Source organism: Acanthochromis polyacanthus, chromosome 17, assembly GCF_021347895.1.
Source record: "Acanthochromis polyacanthus isolate Apoly-LR-REF ecotype Palm Island chromosome 17, KAUST_Apoly_ChrSc, whole genome shotgun sequence".
NCBI classification, from domain to species: domain Eukaryota; kingdom Metazoa; phylum Chordata; class Actinopteri; family Pomacentridae; genus Acanthochromis; species Acanthochromis polyacanthus.
Window position 1 is genome coordinate 8193510 of NC_067129.1, and position 22201 is coordinate 8215710.

General features: G+C 38.5%; 3 protein-coding genes across 6 annotated transcripts in view; 1 reads left to right on the top strand and 2 right to left on the bottom strand.

Moving 5' to 3' along the window:
- Window positions 1-22201, top strand: part of LOC110959394 (phosphatidylinositol-binding clathrin assembly protein-like) — a 168496-nt gene that overhangs the window by 122791 nt on the left and 23504 nt on the right. The window lies entirely within an intron of this gene.
- On the bottom strand, window positions 114-9490 carry znrd2 (zinc ribbon domain containing 2). 4 transcript variants are annotated; one of them, XM_022206239.2, is made up of 9 exons: window positions 9387-9453; window positions 5761-5799; window positions 5500-5649; window positions 5250-5381; window positions 4659-4682; window positions 3685-3780; window positions 3017-3168; window positions 2839-2923; window positions 114-1487 (listed from the first exon to the last, which is right to left on the bottom strand). In XM_022206239.2, the coding sequence occupies exons 2-9, from the start codon at window positions 5771-5773 to the stop codon at window positions 1051-1053; spliced, it is 1089 nt and encodes a 362-aa protein (XP_022061931.2). In that variant the 5' UTR covers window positions 5774-5799; window positions 9387-9453; the 3' UTR covers window positions 114-1050. The 4 variants fall into 4 exon arrangements, with proteins under 4 accessions (XP_022061931.2, XP_022061934.2, XP_022061933.2 ...); XM_022206242.2 differs by lacking the exons at window positions 5500-5649; window positions 5761-5799 and having other exon boundaries at window positions 9387-9490; XM_022206241.2 differs by lacking the exons at window positions 3685-3780; window positions 4659-4682; window positions 9387-9453 and having other exon boundaries at window positions 5761-5805.
- On the bottom strand, window positions 10768-18172 carry arr3a (arrestin 3a, retinal (X-arrestin)). The gene is made up of 17 exons (XM_051937316.1): window positions 17829-18172; window positions 15974-16008; window positions 15088-15118; window positions 14942-15002; window positions 14809-14853; window positions 14507-14697; window positions 14066-14125; window positions 13878-13954; window positions 13624-13759; window positions 13426-13510; window positions 13254-13326; window positions 13025-13162; window positions 12763-12846; window positions 12649-12672; window positions 12493-12542; window positions 12327-12346; window positions 10768-11282 (listed from the first exon to the last, which is right to left on the bottom strand). The coding sequence occupies exons 2-16, from the start codon at window positions 15979-15981 to the stop codon at window positions 12342-12344; spliced, it is 1068 nt and encodes a 355-aa protein (XP_051793276.1). The 5' UTR covers window positions 15982-16008; window positions 17829-18172; the 3' UTR covers window positions 10768-11282; window positions 12327-12341.

Genomic DNA, 22201 nt, shown 5'->3' on the forward strand with positions numbered 1-22201 from the left:
TGGAAACAGAAATGCATTTCACTTGTATTTGCTTCCATACTTTTTTCCTTTAAAATTAAACTTTATGGCATTGCTCTTTGCGCCCTCTTGTGGAAAGAAACAAGCTGCAGATCTCCCGAAGAGGAAAAGCTTTATTCTGGCATATTATTAGAAAACTCTTACCTCCCTTGATCAACACTGAAGCTGGCTAATCTAACATGAAGTGCAGCCTATTGATGTACAATGCACAGTTTTTACTTTTAATGAACTGTAAGTCTGACTCCTGAGTGCTGCGCAGTTTCATCGCTGAACCACATGACCGTCACGCATCAAATATATTTAACCTCAGCACATAATTATTAACCTTTGCTTCACCAGAAGGTCGGAGACAACTATGCGAGAGTCAGACTGAGCAGCAAATAGAGAATCCAACTGTGTCTGTGGGTAAAGGCAGGGTCATATTAGCAGTCTGGTGTATTTAACAACGTACCAACATGCTGTAAATTTCACTTTACGTCTTATGGTTCAGCACCATGTCATCTATCAGCACAGGGACTTTTCTTGTGAGGACACATTATACAGGTATGTGTAGACTGGAACTTTAGTTTTTGTAAAAATTTACAGAATTGCAACCCAGTGCCCTTTTTGGGATACAACCAATTGAAGGAAAAAAAACAGTTTTTCCCAGGAGTGTGGATAAACCAAAGCCAACCAGCTCTGGGTGCATGTAAGCACTGCTTTCTTGTGGTAAAAAGATTAATCCTTATTTAAAATCTTAATGGCCTGATGGCTTGAAAATGCTGCATTTTTCTAATTACAATTGACAAAAACATTGAAATGAACATGTAACATGGTATTTCTGCCAGCCGTTCAACTACATTAACCCAGGAGTAACCTGCGAACTTTCTGCATTTTTATCGTTTTTCAAGTGCATTATCTGACCACTTTTGAATTCAGCTCTAAGCAAGGATTCAGACAAAGAGAGACGCTGAACCAGAGTCAGTATTCCAAGACGGAGGCAAGCAGAACCAGCGTTCCCATCACCCCATAGTTTCAGCTAGTCCGCTGTGGTTACTGGCTGAGCTCCTTGAGGCTGCGCAGTGAGCTGGCACAGCTGGTGATGAGGCTGCAGAGCTGGATACTCGCCTCCAGGGAGGCTGCGCCCTGCAACTGGGTAGTGGCCCAGCGGAGTTTGGTGAGAACAGCTTCCTCAGCTTCTTGCAACACGGGCCGGAGGGCAGGGTTCTGTGGACAAACGGCGGGACGAGTGGGCGCCAGGGCTGTGGTGGAGGGAGCAGCTGGAGGAGGAGGGACGGCAGGCGGAGGCAGAAGGGCTCTTCCACCTGCAGCAGCCCCCTCACAGTGCTCTGGTCTGGGCTGAGGAACTGACACGCTTGGCTGACCGTTGGAAGGACCACCATTGAGTTCAGGGGTCTGGGACGGTGCAGGGGACTGGGCGGCAAGCTGCCTCTCTCTCACCTGGGACAACGCAGCCTGGGCATTCAGAGCTGAGAGGAGTGAGGAGAGGGAAGCATTGGAACAAAAAACAGTACAAGGCAAGAGAAGCAGTGATGTAGAAAAAGAGAAGTAAACAAACAGAAAACAGAGAGGAGACACGCACAACAAGACAGCTGTTTTACTCCAGAGGGGTGTACTATAAAGTCAGAGTAATGGGTTAGCGAGGTATGCTGAGCCTAAAGTCAGAGTTTTTAAAATTACAAAGGTGGCTCTGTTTGAACCTGGCTAGATTACTATGTTAACTGATGATGCACAGCTAACCTGCGACAGAGGAGGTCATGTTTGGAATCTGGGATTTAAATTGGTTGTAAAAAGCAGCACACTTCCACCAATCCTTTTTCAAAGAATCTCTATTACTAACAGAATTTATGTCATATCTGAAATCCTCTAAGACATAAATGCACCTATTGAGAATCATCTTTAAATGTATAAAGTTTTAAATTTAAGAGCTCTAATCATGTTAGAAACAACCGGCTGCATTGAGAGTGCACTGAGTGGTAAATATACAGGGTGTCCCAAAAAATTTGACATCATTTCATCACCTAATAATTTGTTAAAAATTTCTTTGCTCTTCTGCTCAAAAAAACGAGAGAGACAAATTGGTTGTGCTAATGATGGAGACAATGTGTCGTAGAACTAGCCCCCACGCTCACCTGACCTAACACCGTGCAGTTTCTTTCTGTGGGGAAAGGACTGGTCTATATCCCACCACTTCTCACATGTGTAGAGGAACTCAAGAACAGAATCACTGAGGCTCTGGGGAATGTTACCCATGACATGCTGCAGCAAGTGGAACAAGAACTCCACTCCCGACTAGATGTGTGCGTCACAAGCGGTGCACACACTGAACATCTGTAATAACTTTGGAACATTATAAAATTACCATCCCCCAGAATTTCTCATTTGAAATTTACAGAATGAAATATTTTAAATCAAAAATAAATCCTATTTAGTATCATTTATCCTGACCATGTAGTCACTCCAATATAGACATCTCAAGTGATGTCATTTTTTTTTTGGGACATCCTGTGTGTGTGTATATATATATATATATATATATATAAGATTAACAATTGTCTAAGCAGAATGTGTCCATTTCTTGTGGATGAAGGCTCACATGACGCACTAAACATCTCCTTTTATCAGAGTATGCACAGAGCCTGGTGAAGAAAGCCTGGTTCAACAAAGTATGCTGATAACCACCACCGTGGTACATGTTATCTCTGATTGTGGTTTTAGGTTTTGTCAAGCCAACTTGCACAAAGAAAGCCTCACTACATCAAACTTGCTCCGTAGCACACCTCTCTGGGAATTAACTAAGAGTGTGTGAGCTGTGTATACCAGGGTTGTCCTTGTCAATATCAGAGTCCAGCTCCTGACATGAGACACAGTATTTTTTCTGCTGTCTGTCCTGAAGGAGGATAGTCTGGAAACACAAATCAACACGTACGTTACTCCACATATATTACTTTGGCACCGCTGTCCTCACAAACCCAACATAACAACCCACTCTACTCACCCCACACACATCGCAGCAGTCTCCCAGCATCTTGTATCCCTTCAGCAGGTAATCTCCCATCAGCTTACTGATTTTGTCTTGTCGCTCCCTGCGAGCCTGGATCACCTTCATCTCTGCCTCTGACGGAGGCTCCCACTCAAAGTCCTCGTCACCTGTGTGTCAGTAACAAGGTGAGTGCTTGATTTAATTGTACTGAACCCACACAGACAAGCTAACAAACTGTTAGAAACACAAATTCAAGTGTAACATGACTTATGAACAGTACTCCAGTGGGGGCAAGACTGATTTGTGGCACTGGCAGCTAGCAGTGACACTTTTTGTGGCACCGCCGGATGCCACGGTTAATGCCACTGTTGGGGCGAGATGCCACTGCCGCAGCGGCATTTCCAGCGGCCTCTGGAGATGCCAGCAGAGATGCCACGGTTAATGCCACTGTTTAGGGAACATGCCACGGTTAATGCCAGTACTTTTACCGCTGTTTGGGCAACATGCCGTGGTTTATCCTGCTGTCTGATTAGTTTATTTACTCAGGTTCATAACCTCCTCAAACCTGGCAAATATTTGCATGTTTTTTATGTCGACTATTTCTTCAATGAACTTCTCATAGTCATCCTGTTTTTCAAAAACAAATGACAGCATTTCCATCGGAGAGGACTCGTCATATTCACCCTCCCAGCTCTGCAGTTCTTTGAGGACTCCCATTTGTTCATCTTTGGACTCCCCTGTACTGTTCTCAACTTTTTTGTATATCATGCTTGCCTTTTCTGCAAGACAAAAGAAAAAATAGCAGTTTCAGTCAAACATGTAAACAGAGTTACTGCCACACTCAGCCTGCATTACTTCTGCAAAGTACAGATTGCATATTTGTTGGTTTTAAAAGCATAGATTATGGGACAGAGAGACACAGACTCTGCAGAATCTATTTGAGATTTACTAAAAAATGACAACTGCACTTTATGACAACCATGTTTAGTCAAATAATGACCCAACAATGGCAAAGGAAAGAATTCTCAATTCTTTAAAACCTGTCATCATTATTACAATGAATCAAATAAGACAGTTGCTTGTATTACGTAATGATAATTTGAGTTTTATACATAAGCGTGCTGTCACAAACTGAAAGGTATCATATGTCTTTCAAGATCTTATACCACATTCATTTCAATAAAGGAGCACAATGATCCTCCTGTGGGAGAAAATGTTTTTAGCCTATTTAGTGCTATTCTTTGACAGCTCCTCAGCTGTGAAAGACAGTACTGACATAGCAAACCTTTGACTCAAAACTTTAAAGTCTTTACGTTGTTATTCTCAATTAAAATTAAGATAAGATAATCCTTTATTGATCCCCAGAAGGGAAATTCAAGTATTGCAGCAGCACAGGGCAAGTACAAGGGTAGTAGCATGCATTGGGTTCATGAATTACACATAGTTTAGGACAAAACAAGGGTGACATATAATAAACAAAACAAAATGGACTGAAAAAATATTGAAAGAAATATGATTTCAACATTAACTTATGAATGCTCATCATAGCTTTCACCTTATCTGCAAGCTACTGTTGCACCAGAAATGTAATTTAAATTTACAGAATCAAAACAGGAAGAACTACACTGAAGGAAAAATAACAAGGGAAATATATTACCTCGTCTCATGTGTGATTGAATGCCTGCAGGACACAGACATTGTTAAATTGTAGGACACATAAGGACATGATTATTGACACTGTCATTATTAGGTTGTTTTCTGCTTCGGGAACAGTTTTCGAAGCATGTCAGTTATTGCAGATTTTGAGCATAATTTCAATAGCATCTCAATAAGATCTGTGTTGTCCTCACTAACTACCATCTCCCACTAATGTAATGATTACCTGTTGTTATGAAACACCTACTGCTGTGCTGTCTATCACTACAAGATCTGAATCTAAATTGCACCCTTGTAGTCAAACTGAGGTACATACCAATACAATTATACTGAGATCTAGATATCTAATACATTGCCAAATTACCAAATAAAAACATCAGATAATAATAAAAATATAACAAACTGTAGTTGACTGTTAATTTCTTTATAACCTCTTTGTTCACAATACTCAATAGAATATATGAAAATATTCAATGTTATAACTTTATTTCTGTATCTTTTGGATTGGTGTTCCTCTTATAGACAAAGAACTGTGGATTACAAGATATTGATCATCCCTCCATGTTTGTGTGTAACACTGTAGAACACTTACCATGTTTTGACTTTAAGTGTTTTTTGAACACTGCTGAGCGCGTAAAGGCTCTGAATTTGCAGTGTGGGCAGTGGTAATGGCTTCTTGAGGTCCATTTGCTGTCTTTGCAGAAGCATGCCACCACAAATTTCTCTGAAAAAAAACAACAACAAAACAGAGCAAAAGTAGAGATTGTCAAAAATAATTCTTTACTTTCTCAAAAAGAAAAGGTTGCCAATGTGCCTTTCTGTACTTTGGCTGTATTCCATACCTTCATTGTTTATATTAAAATAAACAGCATCCTTAAGATGCTTTTTACTAAGATGACTTATGTTGGCTAGTTCTTTTCCTGTGCAGAAAATGCACTGTGAACCAACACAGGCCAACAATGACTCCATATCACAGAACATCTGATGAGAACCTGTGAAGAACAGTAACAATGTTGGTTATAACAGTACGTTCCACCATGACATGCTAGGTGGAAGTCAAGGTGGAAGTTATTTTAGGGACTTGTGAAAGTGGCTTTTTTCACCTTCCATTTCCATTTGCTACTTCTCACCAACTCAAAACTCTGTGGAAACATTGAATTGAATGGTCAACAAGAAATGATAGTCAATGAATATCACTTATGCTTGTATATAACAATGTAAAAGTAGCTATAAATGTGGAGAGGCAATTTTTTAAAATCTTTTTTTAACCCTAAAACAGGCAAGAGCGGTAAATTAGTTGCAAAAAATAATTTGTTATCACTCATCTCTTTAGGCCCTAAGAAGTATATTAGCATATTCAATATATATATGTATATTCAATATTTTGGATTTTATGAGTCGTATCTCCCAGGATATGTTGCCCTATTAAGGTATAAATAGAGTCCAAATGATAAACACATTAATGTTCAATATTCTTCTTCTTCATGTTCCGTCCTTTACAGGGTTGGAGGATATGGTAGTTCTCCACATACAATGTTCAATATAATTGAGATAAATTATACATTGTTGTATTCCTTGGTCAGTTACATTACACAGTGCACTTTTATAGTTGGTTTTATTGATTTTACCAATCCATCACAGTAATCTCATAAGGAAATCACATAAAAAAGTGATAAAAAATGGAACATTTCATGATGAACATACTGAACTTTTTGTGCACTGAAGATTATATAAAAACAAAACAACACAGCAATTTCATTTTCTCGAATGACGCATACACAACTGAACACTGGAGAAAGTTTTTTGGGTCCAGGTTTTCCATAATGGTAGAACTCTATGAACAATGCCCCTCATTTCCTGTACATATTTCATTTTTTATGGAATGCTTGGAAGCAATTGCGTGGGTTTTTCCCAGTGACGATGCACAGATGAACACCACATTTTGTGCAGTAGATTGCTGTCTGTCCTTCTGGACAAAGCCTGCACCTTCCCTTGTCTGTGAAAGTTGGGAGGTGATCTACTTGATCATGGCAGACATCAACCATGAGCCTTGGGGTTGTTGGCCCGTGTATGCATCTGCCCAATAATCATCCATAGATGGCATTCTCACAACTCCCATGATTAGCTTAATGCCAACAAACGACTTTATCTCATCAACGGTGGTGTTAATGCTAACTCCAATTATTTGACAGCTGTAGAGATTTGTCTGTTCAGCAATATATTGGAACAGATCTTCATCAAAAAATTGGACAAAGTAGCTACGCGGCGAAGACAGCTCATCAGGTGCACTGAATTCACTGGCAGCAGCCACTGACTGATGCTCAAACCGTTTCTTACGCCAGCTGTAAAAAAAACAAAAACAAAATATATACATAAATACATAATAAACATGTTATGTTATTTGTACAAAGTGGTACTGGTGCAAGTATGGACTGAATTTAGCTGGTTTGTGGCAGGCTATTTTCAGTAAATATCACAACCATACAGAAGGTTTGTGGTTTTTCACCTTATATCGACTACTACATGCATACATTTGTATGGATTGCACATATAAGTGTCCCTAAATGAAACTACTGTCACCTGAATCCCTTGGCTCGTTTGGACTTTGTAGTGCGAGCCATTTCTTCATCCTCCTCATCAGAACTTTCATCTTCCTCATCAGAACTGCTTTCATTCACTGCCTCTAACTCATGCTGACTGACAATGACTTCCTGATCTTCATCCCTGTTGGACTCAGAGTCAGAAGAACTTGCAGGGATCTCTTCTATCAATCTCATTCCTGTGCTTTCCTTTCTTTTCCCATAAAAGGACCTAGCCAAGATGCCCAGCTTAAAAATAAATAGAGTTTTTATAATAAAATACAGTTATACTGTTGTAATAGGCACAGCTGTGCATGACAATATCATTTACTGCAGCAATTATTAACATGCCTTCCAGTTTGAAACAAAATTTTCAATAATGCACATTGACCAAATTTCTACCCCTAATCTGGCAACGTATCTCAGGGCATACGTACATTTCAAAAGCTGCTAAGTAAAACCACAAACACTGTTGGAACATTTTTTCATCAGAGTGTTTAGACGAATGTCCTAACTGATTTTAGGAATTTATATTGTGGTTTTATTGAAAATAAGTATGGCTAATATATGATAACTTACCCCCAAGGAAGCAGGTTCTCCACCACTGGCAGCCATGTTGTTTTCTGATCAGGCTGACGAAACGATGAAAGATAGCCAGAACCAAATCATGTGATCCAAATGCTAACACCAGACAAGACTTCTGATAAATGCTAACTTGATAAGTGAAAACCTCCCAGCACACCCTCTACAGCATATTAAAGAGTGTGTATCTCCTGGTACACGTTGCCTGTTTAAGGGGTTAATGTTTGTTAGTGTAATGCGTTAAAAATTAAATTTGACTGTAAACATTTAAATTGCTAACATTGTGTTAATAAAACACAAAATATCCGCATTGGATCTAATTTGCTTGGTAAACACATTTTGCCTGGGAGTAGGACCTACAAAAAATCTTGCTAGATTTTGGGACCAGTACTGGAACTAGACACCCCTGTGGCCCGCTGTTCAGCAGTGTTTTACTAGAAAAGCACTCAGAGAGCGCACACCTCTGCCAAGGCATACCCGTTTATCCTTTAAAACATTCCTGAATCCAAAATTTAATCATTTGTTCCTTGTCCCATTTTGAAAGTTTCCTGAGAATTTCATGAAAATCGGTCCATAACTTTTCGAGTTATCTTGTTCACAGACAAACTAACAAACAAACACACACACACAAACAGACAAACTCTCCCGAAAACATAACCTCCTTGGCGGAGGTAAATAACCTAGGAACTGCCCAGCCTTACTATATTCCGACTCATTAATAAGGATAGGCCTACCGTATGGGGTTTGCACGGAGTTAAATGGAGTATTTGCATAAGAAAATACGGGCAAAACCGTAACTACCTTGTAACAAGTTAAGGGGGTGGGGTGGGGGGTTGCTTGCTTCAAGTGTGGTTGAAATTTGTATCCTACTTAACTATCATTTCACTCGGAAAAAAAGTGACATAGTAGTAAAAATCATTAGTAAAATCATTTGGCAAAACTTACTTACCTACCAAGGCATCTCGCCTAAACAGCGGTATGAGTACTGGCATTAACCGTGGCATGTCGGCCAAACAGCGGTAAAAGTACTGGCATTCACCGTGGCATCCCCTAAACAGTGGCATTAACCGTGGCATCTCGCCTAAACAGCGTTATGAGTACTGGCATTAACCGTTGCATCCCCTAAATAGTTAGTAGCATTAACCGTGGCATCCGGCGGTGTCACCAGTAGTCACTGCTAGCTGCCAGTGCCACAAATCGGTCTTGCTGTCTCTCCAGTACTTAGCATTGCTGTAACGTGTGCGAGCATGTTGTTTATCTCTGTTGCCGATTGTACTCGCCAGAATTCACAAGGCTTTTGACCTCATTTGATTTCTGCCAAGCTTGTGTTGTTTTGAGTATCATATCCGAAAGGGTCAGCTAGAAAATATTGACAAGCTAGCTAGCAAATCAACCGGGCTAACATCTTGCTAACGATATTTACATGGTGGCGACGACAAATCTCAGCAAAAACAAAATAACACGCGAGAATGATTGACTATACGTGCTTCTAATTTTCTACCAAACAACAATACGGGTGAATATGAGAAGTAATAACGTTAACTTGCTTCTAACATAAGTTCACAAACCTCCATTCAAAGCCATGTTGCTTCAGGGCTACACGTTGTGCGTGATGGCGTCAGAGCCGTCAAGCGTCGTCGTCTTCTTCTTTGTTTGTTAAAATTGAGTTGCTGCCCTCTGCTGTTGGGACTCCTCCTGGGTTAGTTGTGTTAATTCACATCACTCGTCTGTCCTTCCGAGAAAAGATGTCTGAACTGGAGTGATTGCAAGGGCTGCCAAATGGATTAGTTACAATGTTTAAGATGTAGAGGAAATACGTAGCTACTACATTCTAAAATAATATATTAAGAGTATACTAATTAATATAAAACGTTATTTCCACATAGTTTCATGGTGGTTGTTCAGATAAGTTGGCTTTAAGTTCTTCTCCAGTTGTTGATTTAACCTCAAACAGTTCTCTATGTGTGCTAAAGCTACATATTTAGAAGTTTTTTTTAGCCTAGATGTGGTTCCTCAGTGCTGCTTTCTCTGAAATGTGCAGATTTAAGTACTCATCTCGTCATTCACCCACCTCCACTGAAGCTTATGAACACCAGCTCACCTACAATTCTGCTCAGACAATGCAAAACTACCCTAAACTGTGCAATAGAAAGTTTTCATATTGGAATAATTCAGCTGTGCATGTTTTAACATAGGTTTTCTCTGTGTACTTTGGCTTCCTCCCACAGCCCAAAAACATGCTGAGGTTAGTTTGTTACTCTAAATTGTCTGTAGGTGTGAATGCAAGTGTGATTGTTTGACTGTATATGTCCCCCGAAGTCAGCTGGGATGCGCTCCAGCCCACCCATGATCCTAGATAATGGATGGATGTTTTAACTGGAAACAGATTCTAAAGAATAGTAATGACACAGAAAGCCCCATATTTAGGTTTGTGATGTTTGAAGCCCTGGAAATCTGTTTTTGACACTGTCATTGATACAGTACAGTTTCAGTGGAAAGTAGAAAGGCTCATCCATGTTGTTGACCAATTATTTTGCTCATGATGAAAATAAAAACACCAGACATGCTAACAAGGCAAAAAAAACTTGATTTTCACTGGAGAAAGGCTTCTACTTGCCGCCCTGGGGCTGCAGCATTTTCAAAAGAATAATAATCTAAGAGTGTATGATGTCTTATGGATTGATTATTTTGGGAAAGGGTGTTACGCAGTATTCTATGTCAACAATAACTGACGATTAGCCGCCTCATGGAGAACCCTGTGAGCACCATTCTCCTACAGCTATCTCAAGACCTTTCGAGTCTATCTCGAAAGGTCTTGAGGTTACAAGTTAGACTAAAATTAAGCATGACTTTTCGATATTAAGGAGAAAAACACATATGATGAAGAGACAGGTTTTAAATGTTTTAGTATCATGGAGAGAGATGAACAGAAAACACATCACAGAGATCCATTTTTAAAAATAGTTTTATTGTATTTTGAGATATCCGATGTGTTCGTCAGAATGATTTCGATACATTTCACAGAAAGAAACACATCATTGAAAATACCCGATGAGTGTATCACAGTGATCAAAAGCACAATGCATTTTATGGGCTTCAAACTGGTTTTTCTATTTTCTTACATTCATATTTCCAAAACAGGCCAACACTTATTATATGTACATATATACGTGTTTTGTTTCTATGGACATCTTTGGTGTATGAATGTTGGATACTACTTTGAAATCCAAACACTCTTTCTACAGCTAAATGACAACAATTCAACAACAAAATCTGTGAGGGGATTGATGTTACGCCTGCCTGTGTCCTTGGTGTGTTAAGACTGTCGTTCTCTTCAGTCGCTTGGTTTGTTGTTGTTTGGTTTCAGGGCGCTCGTCACATTCTCCTTCGATTTGTGTCACTTCCCTTTGTCGTCTTCCTTTCTTTCTGTGGGTGTTTTCTCAACCTCCAGGGTAACATCCTCTCTGGAAAGACGTAAACACAAAGACAAGTCACAACACAGCAGAACAGTGAAAAACAAACTATATTTTTTGAACGATTCACTGTCATTTTATCTGTTTACCCTATTTTATTGACCAACATAACAAGTTTGAGAAGAGGTAAGCCTGCTTCAGCTTCATAGATGGGTGGCATGGAGGGATGAGATACAGATGAAGATGCCTGATTTTTACAACTTTTTGAAAAGAAATTGATGAGGAAAAACTAGGTTAGATAGATAGATGTGCGAAGTGTTTACCTTGTAACCAACATAACAAGTAAAATCACTCAAAAAGGATTAATTTACATGTTAACCACATGAAAACAGACCAAAACTAAATGATGCCCACAATTGATTTCTGTTTTACAGATATTTCATGGTAACTTTACTCCCATTTTGTACTAAAATAATTTTATAATGTTAATTACAGAACCTTTATCTTATTTTTAATTCCACTTCTAATACAGTTACTGAATTTCTCTGTTCTTTTTAGGTAAAAATCTGGAAGCTTCAATCATATGCATGTGATGGTTACTACTCTGCAAATTATATTTTTATATTTTTATGTTTAGTTTTCATTCAATTACAATGAATGAATGAGTAAAATAAACATAACACTCATATACTATGTTTGAGGTACTTGTAGTAACTCCAATAGTTATTTTATTGTATTTATTGGCAGATTTTCTTAAATTTTTACATTTTTTTTTACAATGGACACTGCATAACAGTTTCTTTTAATATCCTTGTAGTGCTAGATAAATATAAAGTATTATTATATTATTATTATTGATTATAGGCTATATTACACTGTTGAGTTTTAATTATTGTGTTATGTTTACATCACTTCAGTGTTGCAGGTGGCGATGTTGAGGCTGATTTTGATAACTTTTTATAGTGCTGGGATGTAAACTGTGAAAGAAATGTCAACAAATATCACCTCTCTGCTGAACTTAACTTGTAAAATAAATCCAAATTTTGTGATTTTTAGTGAATGCCATCAAAAATAAAAGCATTAAACACCACTTACACTGATGTGCAGTCTTTACTCTGGTCAGTTAGGATGGTCGAGGAACACAAAGGAAGAGAATGACATAAAAAGAGAAATCATTAGTAAACTGTGAGTATAAACCGTCAAGTGCACTGGTAGCCGCTACAACTAAACAGAAAATCCTCCATTAAGAAAAAAAAAATACCTTCAGGCTTGGGGTGCATGAGCATCAGTGGCAATTCCACTGTGACGTCACTGCAGAGAAAAAAATGAATCAACCAATCAGAACAGACTAACAGTTGGCGATGGCTGCTTATTGACTGCATAGGTTCTGCTATAACTGCTAATGGATGCTACTCACCTGGCAGTGAGGCCGCCCAGCAGGCTGCAGGAAGGAATCGTGAGTTAGTTTAAGCTCATTTTTATTCTGTTTAATCTGTACTTCTTGAGTTTTCTTGCTCTAAAAATCACTCACCCTCCTCCGGCCACCATGAGGTTAATTTTAATCTTGTAGGAAACCAGGATCCCCAACACATCCTTCTCTACACCCTCTCGCAGCCTGTAGAGGAGGAATCACAGGGATTTGAAGGATTAGATGGTTTAATTTATTCATCACTGACGCTGATGCAAGAAAAGCTACTGTGAACATTAAGCTGGAAGCTGCCTTGTATGCAAACTTGCAGAAGGGAGACTTGCATTGTCCAAACTTTTCAAACCTGCTGTCTTGAGACACTCACATTGTGGTTGAGGCCAAATTAGTGTCCTCATCCTTCAGTCGACCATCCAGCGCCAGACCTCTCTTCTCTTTGTTTTCAGACAGCAGGGGCTTGATGGTCAGAGTGTTGTCAAAGCTGCCGTTGGGCTCCACAGTCTCTCTGTCGAGGGTTAAATGCAAAGAAATCCTCACATAAACACACCAAACTTGCATTTAGCTTCTGTGATACTTTCAGTTCTCTCCCCACGTACCCGAACTCTTGGGTAAAAACAGCCTTGGTGTATTTGTCTGCTGAGTAGAGGACAATGTCTGTGGTTTGGTCCACTGTGAAAGGAAAATAAGATAGATCATTGTGTTATGCTCTTTAAAACAGTCACTTGATTTGGTGTGTTTTCAAGCATTTGTATAATCAGAGGTACCCACCAGTGATTTTGAGTTTTTTGACTGTTTTGTTGCTCTCGTTTTTGATTTTGATTTTGATTGGGATGTCTTCACCGTGGAAGTAGAGCTGTTGGACATGAGAAAACACATTTATTTACTCCACAGATACTTCAAAGTCAGTCAGCTGAAGTTGTGCATACAGCTAAAAAAAAAAATTCATAATAAAGTTTTGCCACTTACATCTTTCTCCATTGAAGCTTCTAGGTGAACAGGCTTGTCAGACATCATGAAGCTTTTGCAGATATCAGCTTTTGGCCCGGCGCCCACCTGAGACGGGGCGTACTGGATTTTGCGGATGATAAGGCGAGCAGTGTCCCTGTCGGACAGAAGAAGAGAGGACGACGAAGACATGGATGAAGAAGAAGTAGAGAAAATGGAATGGAAACACTGCTGATGAGGCTGAAAGAGATGACAGAGAGTTCAAGTATACTCACTTCTTCTCAATCTTCTCATCAGGGTTGTTCTTTTCCATGGCAAGGTAGGTTTTGACCTCAAAGTCGACACCGCAGGCCTGATAAATAATAGATAAATCAAATGTTAGCAGCTCTAATAATGCACACTAAGTTTAAGTTGATCTAATGTTAGTGAAAGAGTTCGTTGGGAGAGAAACAAGAAAGTTTACCTTCCCCTTGTCGTCAGGTCCAGGCTGCAGAGAGACTGAGCACGGCAGGTTGGTGGGAATCTGGAGAGACAAAGACAAACATTTATAGCTAAACAGAGGAGTTATTTTTGTCTATGCACTGCTGAGAAAGCATTGAAATAGCTAAAAAGGAATCAAGAAGCAACCATCTGTTTTTCATTATTTGAATTCTGAATAACATGGTTGTATTTGTTCATCTCTAATAAAGCAGTGATCTATTTATAACCTATTTGCTGAGTTTAATCATCCAACAAGCAAGTGGTTTAACAAATCTGCCCTCAACCTTGAGCAGGAAGTAACTGCCTGTTAAACAGTTAATACTAACGTGGTGCGATATAATGTTTTCTTGAGTTGAAACAGACTTCTCATGTCAGGCTGAACACTAGAGACTGAACGCTTCACACTGTTAAATTGTGGACATACTTCAAAAGAGAAAGGCTGTGCGCCGTCTCCAGCCTTCTTCAGCAGGGTTTCATGCATGGCGGACAGAGCAGGCTTGTCTACAGGAGGGTGGATCTGGACAAATTGGCCCCATATGTCCTTCCTGAAGCAAAGGCCCATCACATCCAAGTCGTCACTGCCGTAGCGGAAGGCACATGCCAGGTGCACGAACACTGTCAGCACATCAGATTACATTTTGATCACTTTCTTTTCTATATGACTCAGGGAAGTGCTGCATTTTGAAATTAAATTAAATTCAAAAGGGAAACTTCTTTCGATTTTACCTTTCCTGTCTCCAAAATCTGCAGGGTCCAGCTTCACAACACCATCTGAAAAGGTAACAGGATGGCAGACAGTGTTATATTTATCATCCAGAGAGTTCAGCTGAGCTACAGACACCCTGAAGACGGAACATACCGACTTTGTCCACTGAGGATACATGGTCCACATAATCTCTCTTCCCCAGGTAGAGGGTCAGCTGTTACAGAATACAACATTTAGTGTTTTAGATCCTGCTTACAATATTTTACATATTTGTCATTGATCAAAAGAAGAAGACTTACTCCTCCATTTCCGCTGGTCTTCTTGAAAATCCTGTGAAAAAAGAACATCTATTTAGCATATTATTCATTCATCTTATACTCAGAAACCGATTCAAGAGATTTGCTTTAAGACTAATAACAACATTTATTCTCACTCCACTGGCTTTGCTGCCCAAATAAGTCTCATTTTTCATTTCCCATCCTTTGCTTTACTCTCTGCTTTTATCGCTCATCCAAATAATCAGAGGTGGAACCAACATTTAAGTATGAAAAGCTGAATAAACTTGTGTCATTAAAGAAGAGTACATTGATCATTTACAGTGCTGCGCTGTGGAGTCACTGTTTGGAAAAGTGCTTTATAAATAAACTTTGCTTAATTACATCTACTGACGGTGTAGCTGTCAGGATTAGCCAGGTACAACAATGGTTAGTTTTAGATTCTGGAGGTAAAGTAGGTTTCTTGGCAAGCAGCAGAAGGCCCAATAATCCCTTATTTCCCTTTATCTACTTAGGAATAGCTAAGTGTGGAGCAGCTTTACCTCATCTCGCCCGGATTGTGAGGCTGGCTCAGGTGAGAGAACTTCAAATGGTGTTCCCAAATAGTTCTTTTTTACTAGCGTGATCAGCAAAATCTAATTACATTCATGACTGTCTGAGACCACATTTGTAAGTCAATTGACTAAGCTTTGACTAACCTTAAGTGAAGATTCTAAAAGCGCTTGCTACTTTTAGGAGAACTCCAAGACTCCAATAAAGCACAGTTTGAAAAGCGACAAATTCACAAGTTTGCATATCAGCTTTTCAGATATTTTCAGTGAAATGGACCAGTCTCTCCAATAATAGATTCTGTGAATAAGAGGTTTCCCCACCACTACTCAGAGAACTACCTTTGGGGGGCATCACTTACTTTGCCATCTCTGGAAGGTGTTTAGAGGTGTTCTCCTGGAAGAAAAGAAAAACTGGAGTTTACCAGGAGGCCACAGTATCTTTCACAGGTCATGATTAAGACATTGATCCGTCACCAACTGTCACCTCTGTGGCAGCCGGAGTGGAGTTTTGTTTCGAGGGTATAGAAGGTTAATCCGCCGCGATAAGATTATAGCATCGGTATTAGAGATCCTGAGTGAAAGCTGTGATTCTGTGTCTGCTCCCTGGCATCAGTCCAGCAGACAAAGGCCTCACAACAACCACCAAAGATTTACATCGCACACATGATTGTGTTACAGTGCGTTTCCACTGAAATGTAGCAGCAGAACCAAAGTGGTTGGACTGTTCAAGGACAGTCAAATGGATAAAACGGAAGTTGTGATAGTATTTCTGCACTAAAGAGACATTAAATCCTTACCGCAGCTCTCTATAGCTCTGAAATGCAAATTATCACTGAAAGTTACCAGAACTACACACACTGATTTCCTGTTGTTCATTAAATATTTATGATAAAACTGTATTGTTGTCAGTAGGGTTTGTGTATTTCTGAGTTTCAGTTTTTTTTCAGACATCATCTATTGCCCCGCGACTGTTTGGTCATATTTATCTGTAAGTTAATCCTAAAAAAAATCTTTGTATTTCAATTAAAGATGTTTACTTTAAATACACCAGCTGCCTTAACTTGAAACCCAAAATTATACAAATTAAACAGTTAAAAAAAAATAGTAAAATGCTCCAAACGCATCATCATAAAACCCTGTGTCTTCACACTAAATCTGTGAGACTTAATTTTCCAGTACTGAGGATTATTTCTTGAAACAGCTTTTCTTTATGATATAAAAAAATACAAGAGTGAATACAGATGTGCCAAATATTTCTGCAGTTAAACTCCTTCATTTAACAATTTTAGGCCTGAAAAAGTTCCAGTATTATATATAAAAGCAAAAGACGGAGGAGAACACTGAATTATTTGGTTCAGTAGCAATCTACAGTCCAATGAAACTTTGCAAATTAAGCACCATGGAGAGGTACAGAGCAGCTGCATGCCTCACTTTAACTCATTAAAATATAATATAATACAATATAATATCCATTATAGCACACAGTTGTGATTATATAGCAGCTAATCTACATAATAATGAACTAAACCAACACTTACAGCTTTGTTAGAGTCTTGCAGCCACTTTGCTAAAACTTTCATACATTATTATATGTAACATTTAATGCCCATTTATCATTATCATTATTTTTCTTTGGCCTATTACATTTGGTAGTGATGGATTAATGTTCTGTTTTGCTTAGTTTGGCACAGTTAATGCTGGTTATTAACTGCAGATAAGCAGAAAACAGCTTTGTTTTTATGACTAGGATTCTATTCTGCCTGCATTTGTAGTTCTACGTCAAGGCTGCAGTCATATAGTGTTCAATGAGAGGATTTTTAGCAGATTAGCTCATTCACTTTAAAACCCACCACCAGCTATTCGTTCAGTTACTTCAGTCTATAACAGCCAGACATTGATTCCTAATGACCAGACTGGTCTGCTGCCGTGAGCATTAAACTAAAGCATGCATCACATTAAATGTTTCAAATCTGCTTCTGCTCTTGTAGTGTAATTGCAATAGTCGATTAGAGAATGCAGTAAAATTATAATGACTCCTTCTATTTGCGTTTAACCCCACAGACTTCCTCCTGTTGTTTCATCACCATATATATTCTTTCAATCTAACGTAGTTTTTCCTCATCAATTTCTTTTCAAAAAGTTGTAAAAATCAGGCATCTTCATCTGTATCTCATCCCTCCATGCCACCCATCTATGTAGCTGAAGCAGGCTTACCTCTTCTCAGTCGTCCTCTGCCGAGTGTGTCAGGGTAAGCTGAGAGTGTGGTCCACAACAGTTGATCTCCTTTTTTATACTTGCTGACACCCTCCGCACATCTTTCAGGCTTAGCCAGCTCATTATTACAGTCGTTCCCTGCTTCGTAATCCAGTTAAGCAATCAGCGGATGGCTTTTTTGGACTACAAAGGGTTTAAAAACAGAAACCAGCTAAATCACAGTGACAAAAATACATCCACACCATCGCCATGTGGCTGTGGTAGTAGTAGGCTGATAATCCTCCACAGAACAAGTACAAGTCAATCAAGTCTGCTCAGTTAAGAAAGGAGAATAAATCAGAGTCAGAAAGCGTAGGCTTTTTGAAATTATGGGTTTTTTTCTCTCTTGGAGATTGTCTTTCTCGAAAAACGGTGTGTATGGGGTTTTCCACAAAATTTGTGTTTAATTATAACATTTAGAGCTGCTATTATTAGCCTGCTGTGTGAGCTGAGCTTGTTTTAAACAAGGGGTCATACCAAGTCATTAATTAGAGGCCCAAGATTTGTAGCTTCTATAGTGTTGCTTATGAAAGCTCAGTCACAGAGGTTAAAAAGCAGAAGATTAACGTCACTTTCTCCGATCAATACATGAGAGTAAGGCGTGCATTTAATCAAAGAGACAACAGTAAACAACTGAAAGCCTGTTACTTTGGAAGTAGAGCAAGAGGTAAAATGAAGGGTGTCGGCCTCTGTAGAGAAGTGTTAAGATTCTCGGTGTTCCTGTCTGTCTGATCTTAGAAGATTAACAGCTCCCAGTCCCATTATGGTACGGATGATGGGAGCATTGGCAGCAAAGTCAGAGTAAGCTGACCTATTTAAGTATCTCAGTAATGTGCCAAAGATTAGGAGGAATCACCAGAATTCCCACTGATCTCCGAAACCCGTTCAAATCCTTCGATGGATCCATCAAAACAAGCTCATGTGTAAATAATGAAGAGGAAACGAGATAATTTCATGGCTTGTAGGCTTAAGGGATACACTAAAGGATGTTTTAATAAAACGAATAGTTTATTGTTCGTAAAATGGTGCATTTATTCAAAAAACTATAGGCCTTAGTTGGACTTTAGCCAAAGTCAGCATAGAGACCTTTGACCACGAGGACGCCCCACAAGTCAAAGGTTATGATGTTGTGCTGATCAACGGCTTAATCAAAATATAGAGGCTGTGCAGCTCGAGTGTTATGTGAACGCTTTATCAGCTTTGCCATCAGGTTGTTTCTATTTTGAATGATGCAATGGGAAATTAAAGCTTGAGGTGGAAAATGTTATTTAATGAAGCTGACAGACATTCCCTTCTTGGATTAACTTTTCTTGCCTCCACGGCGTTTGTCCTCATCCACACCTATTCGTGAACTCCACAAGACAAAATGACGCCTGTATCATAAGTTCAGCAACAGGTCACATTGCCACCATACTAATCAGTGTTTCATCTGCCTTGATTCCCAGAATCTCTGTGTCTGGCTTCAGGTCTTTTGCTCATCAGCCTAAACACGGAGTGACAGTTAGATTCCCTCTGAGAAGGATCCACCAATGGAACACATGGACAAACACTCATGCTCAGCTGTACACAAATACAAGAGATACACTGCAAAAACTCAAAATCTTACCAAATCTTTTTGTCTTGTTTTTAGTCAAAATGTCTCATCCCGTTTGATTTAAGATAAATTCACTTAGCAAGTGACATTTCAGCAAGATGGAGAGACTTGTTTTAAGACAGTGCATCTTAAATATCTTGTTAAGTCAAACAATCTTGAAATGATCTTCTTTTGAGTTGAATTTTGCAAGAAAAGTCAAAATAAGTTTAACCCTCGTGTTGTCCTGTGGGTCAAAATTGACCCATTTTAAAGTTTGAAAATGTGAAAAAAAACCAAAACATTTTCACAGTGAAACTTTTGATGTCCACATTTTGAACATTTTTGGGAAATTCTTGAACATATTTTTGGTGGAAAAAAGAAATGGTAAAATGCTTCTTAAGAACATTCACATAAAAATCAACCAAAATCCAGCGAATTTCGCTGATTTTGGTTGATTTATATGTGAATGTTCTTAAAGAAAACATTAGAAGTTTTACTGATATATGTAATCCCTTTAGATATTTTTAGGATTTTTTGTGAAGATTTTTACTCATTTTTTAAAAATATTTGCAAGAATTTTCTTGCCAAATTTGGGGGATTTTTTTAAATAAAACTTTTTAAGGATTTATTGCAACTTTCTTTCTGAAAGTTTTGCAAATTTTCAGAAATATTTTTTGGCTGATTTTTTGGACTTTTTTTCAGACAAGGAAACAATATTTTTTGGCGCCCATAAATGAAGACAGCAGGAGGGTTAATATGTCTCAAACTAGGAGGTTTGATGAAGGCAAAAATCCATTTTTGAGTGAAAAAGTGTGTCTGGCTTATTTTAAGACACCTAAGCTTATCAATCCTGGTAAAATACAGCTTAGAATAAGTTTTCCCAGCTAATTTTAAGTTCTCAATATTCTAAATATCATATCTTATTTCAAGAAATCTTACCAAGCCATTTTTCACTTGTTCTATTAGCAGATTTTTTTTTTTTTTTACTTTTTCAAGGTAAAAGTTTCTTGAAATAAGTTTTTTCTTATTTTGGGAGGGGTATTTTGCTCTTTTTTCATTGTCGTCCTATATTATTTAGAAAAAAAAATGAATTTATTAGAACCTAAAGAACACATCTTAACCAGGGGTGCCAATGATTATGGAGGGCGCTGTCAGTAAAATTGAAGGAGAAAAAGTGTCTGAAAAAAAGAGGTGGGCTGAACATAACAGCACATAGTCTACATATCTGACTGCTGTTAGAGACAGCACACATTCCTCACTTACTCTAAGAACATAATCCACTTTATGTGCAAACTCTTGATAAAAGATATGGCAAATAAACGTCATTGTGGTTTATTCAAAACAACACTCACCACACTGAAAAAAAATTCAAATAGTATTTACTAGATTATTTGGACATCTCTCTTTTGCTGTCTTGTTTAGCCAAACATTGAGAAAAGCCTGCATTTTATTGATATGCAAAGTTAATTACAGGCCTGTTGCTTTCAAATAATGTTGCCATAACTGTACCAAATACCAAAAAGACTTCTGTATACATGTTCATTATAATCATAAAGATGCATTCCCAGTGCAAAAAGATAAATCCTGTTTTTGAAAACACTGGCATGGACTGATGGGAATTAACACAAGGACCAGGAGGACTGAGAGGTTTTTTTAGGAGCTGCTGAGTTAAGGCATTGAGCCTTTTAAAGGCCAAACAGGCTAATAATGAGGAGCATCAGCTGAAGTGCAAAAGCAACTCCTTCAATAATTCATGGACTACAAGAGAATGAAAAGGGGTGCAATAATGAACAACCACAATAATGACAAGATAAATGTTTTAGAAGTGCAAAAAGGCACAAAGAAGACAACGCTACATGAGATGGGGCGAAACTATACACAATGGAGATGAGACTAAAAAACAACAGACAGCCGCCCCTGGGCTCTATAGCCGGATTTTGATCAGTTGATTGGATTTTCAAGTGTAAAAATAACATACTATTATGCAATGTAAAGTAATTTAAACAACAATGGATGCATTGCAACCAGGTGGATCTAACATGTAGAAGGCAGGAGTCAAAATTTAGTTTTAATGGTTTCAGTTTGTGCTCTAAACATTGACAATGTGTTAACATACTGACATCTTATCTTATCTTATCTTCTTTAAATGCTATTCAGATATCAATAGAAAAACTTGCCTTATTCCTAAGGTTTAGTTATGGTTAACAGTTCAGCTAAAACTGTGTTTAATCACAGAAACCCAGTGGTCCCTGGTTTAATGTCGTCTGCTGTCTGGTCTGAGCCTGTCTCTTGTTGATGAGATCTTTCAGGTCACAAGCTACAGATCATGTACTCAACAGAGTAACCTATTTTTGACGTAAGGCACCTTAATGTGTTAATCTGATCATGTCTGCTGCTGGTGTCAAAAGGTGAACCACAGGTAACACAACCTCCTTTTAAAGTTTAAAGCGCCATCTAGTGGCTCTGGTGGAAAATTTCAATGCAACTCTCAATCTTTCTTTTTTTAAATTTCCCTGTTTATGTTTCTCTTGTTTTGTAATTAAACAAAAATGTAAAAAGAAGAAGAAGAAGAAGAAGAAGAAGACAAAAGTCATCTTCAGCTTTGGAGACTGAACAAAAAACTTGATCCATATTTGAATTTTATTTTTAAACATTCCTTGCTACAGCACCCTCCATAATTATTGTCACCCCTGGTTAAGCTGTGTTGAAAGCTTTAAAAATAAATTCGATTTTTATTGCAGAAGCATACTCTTACACTGAA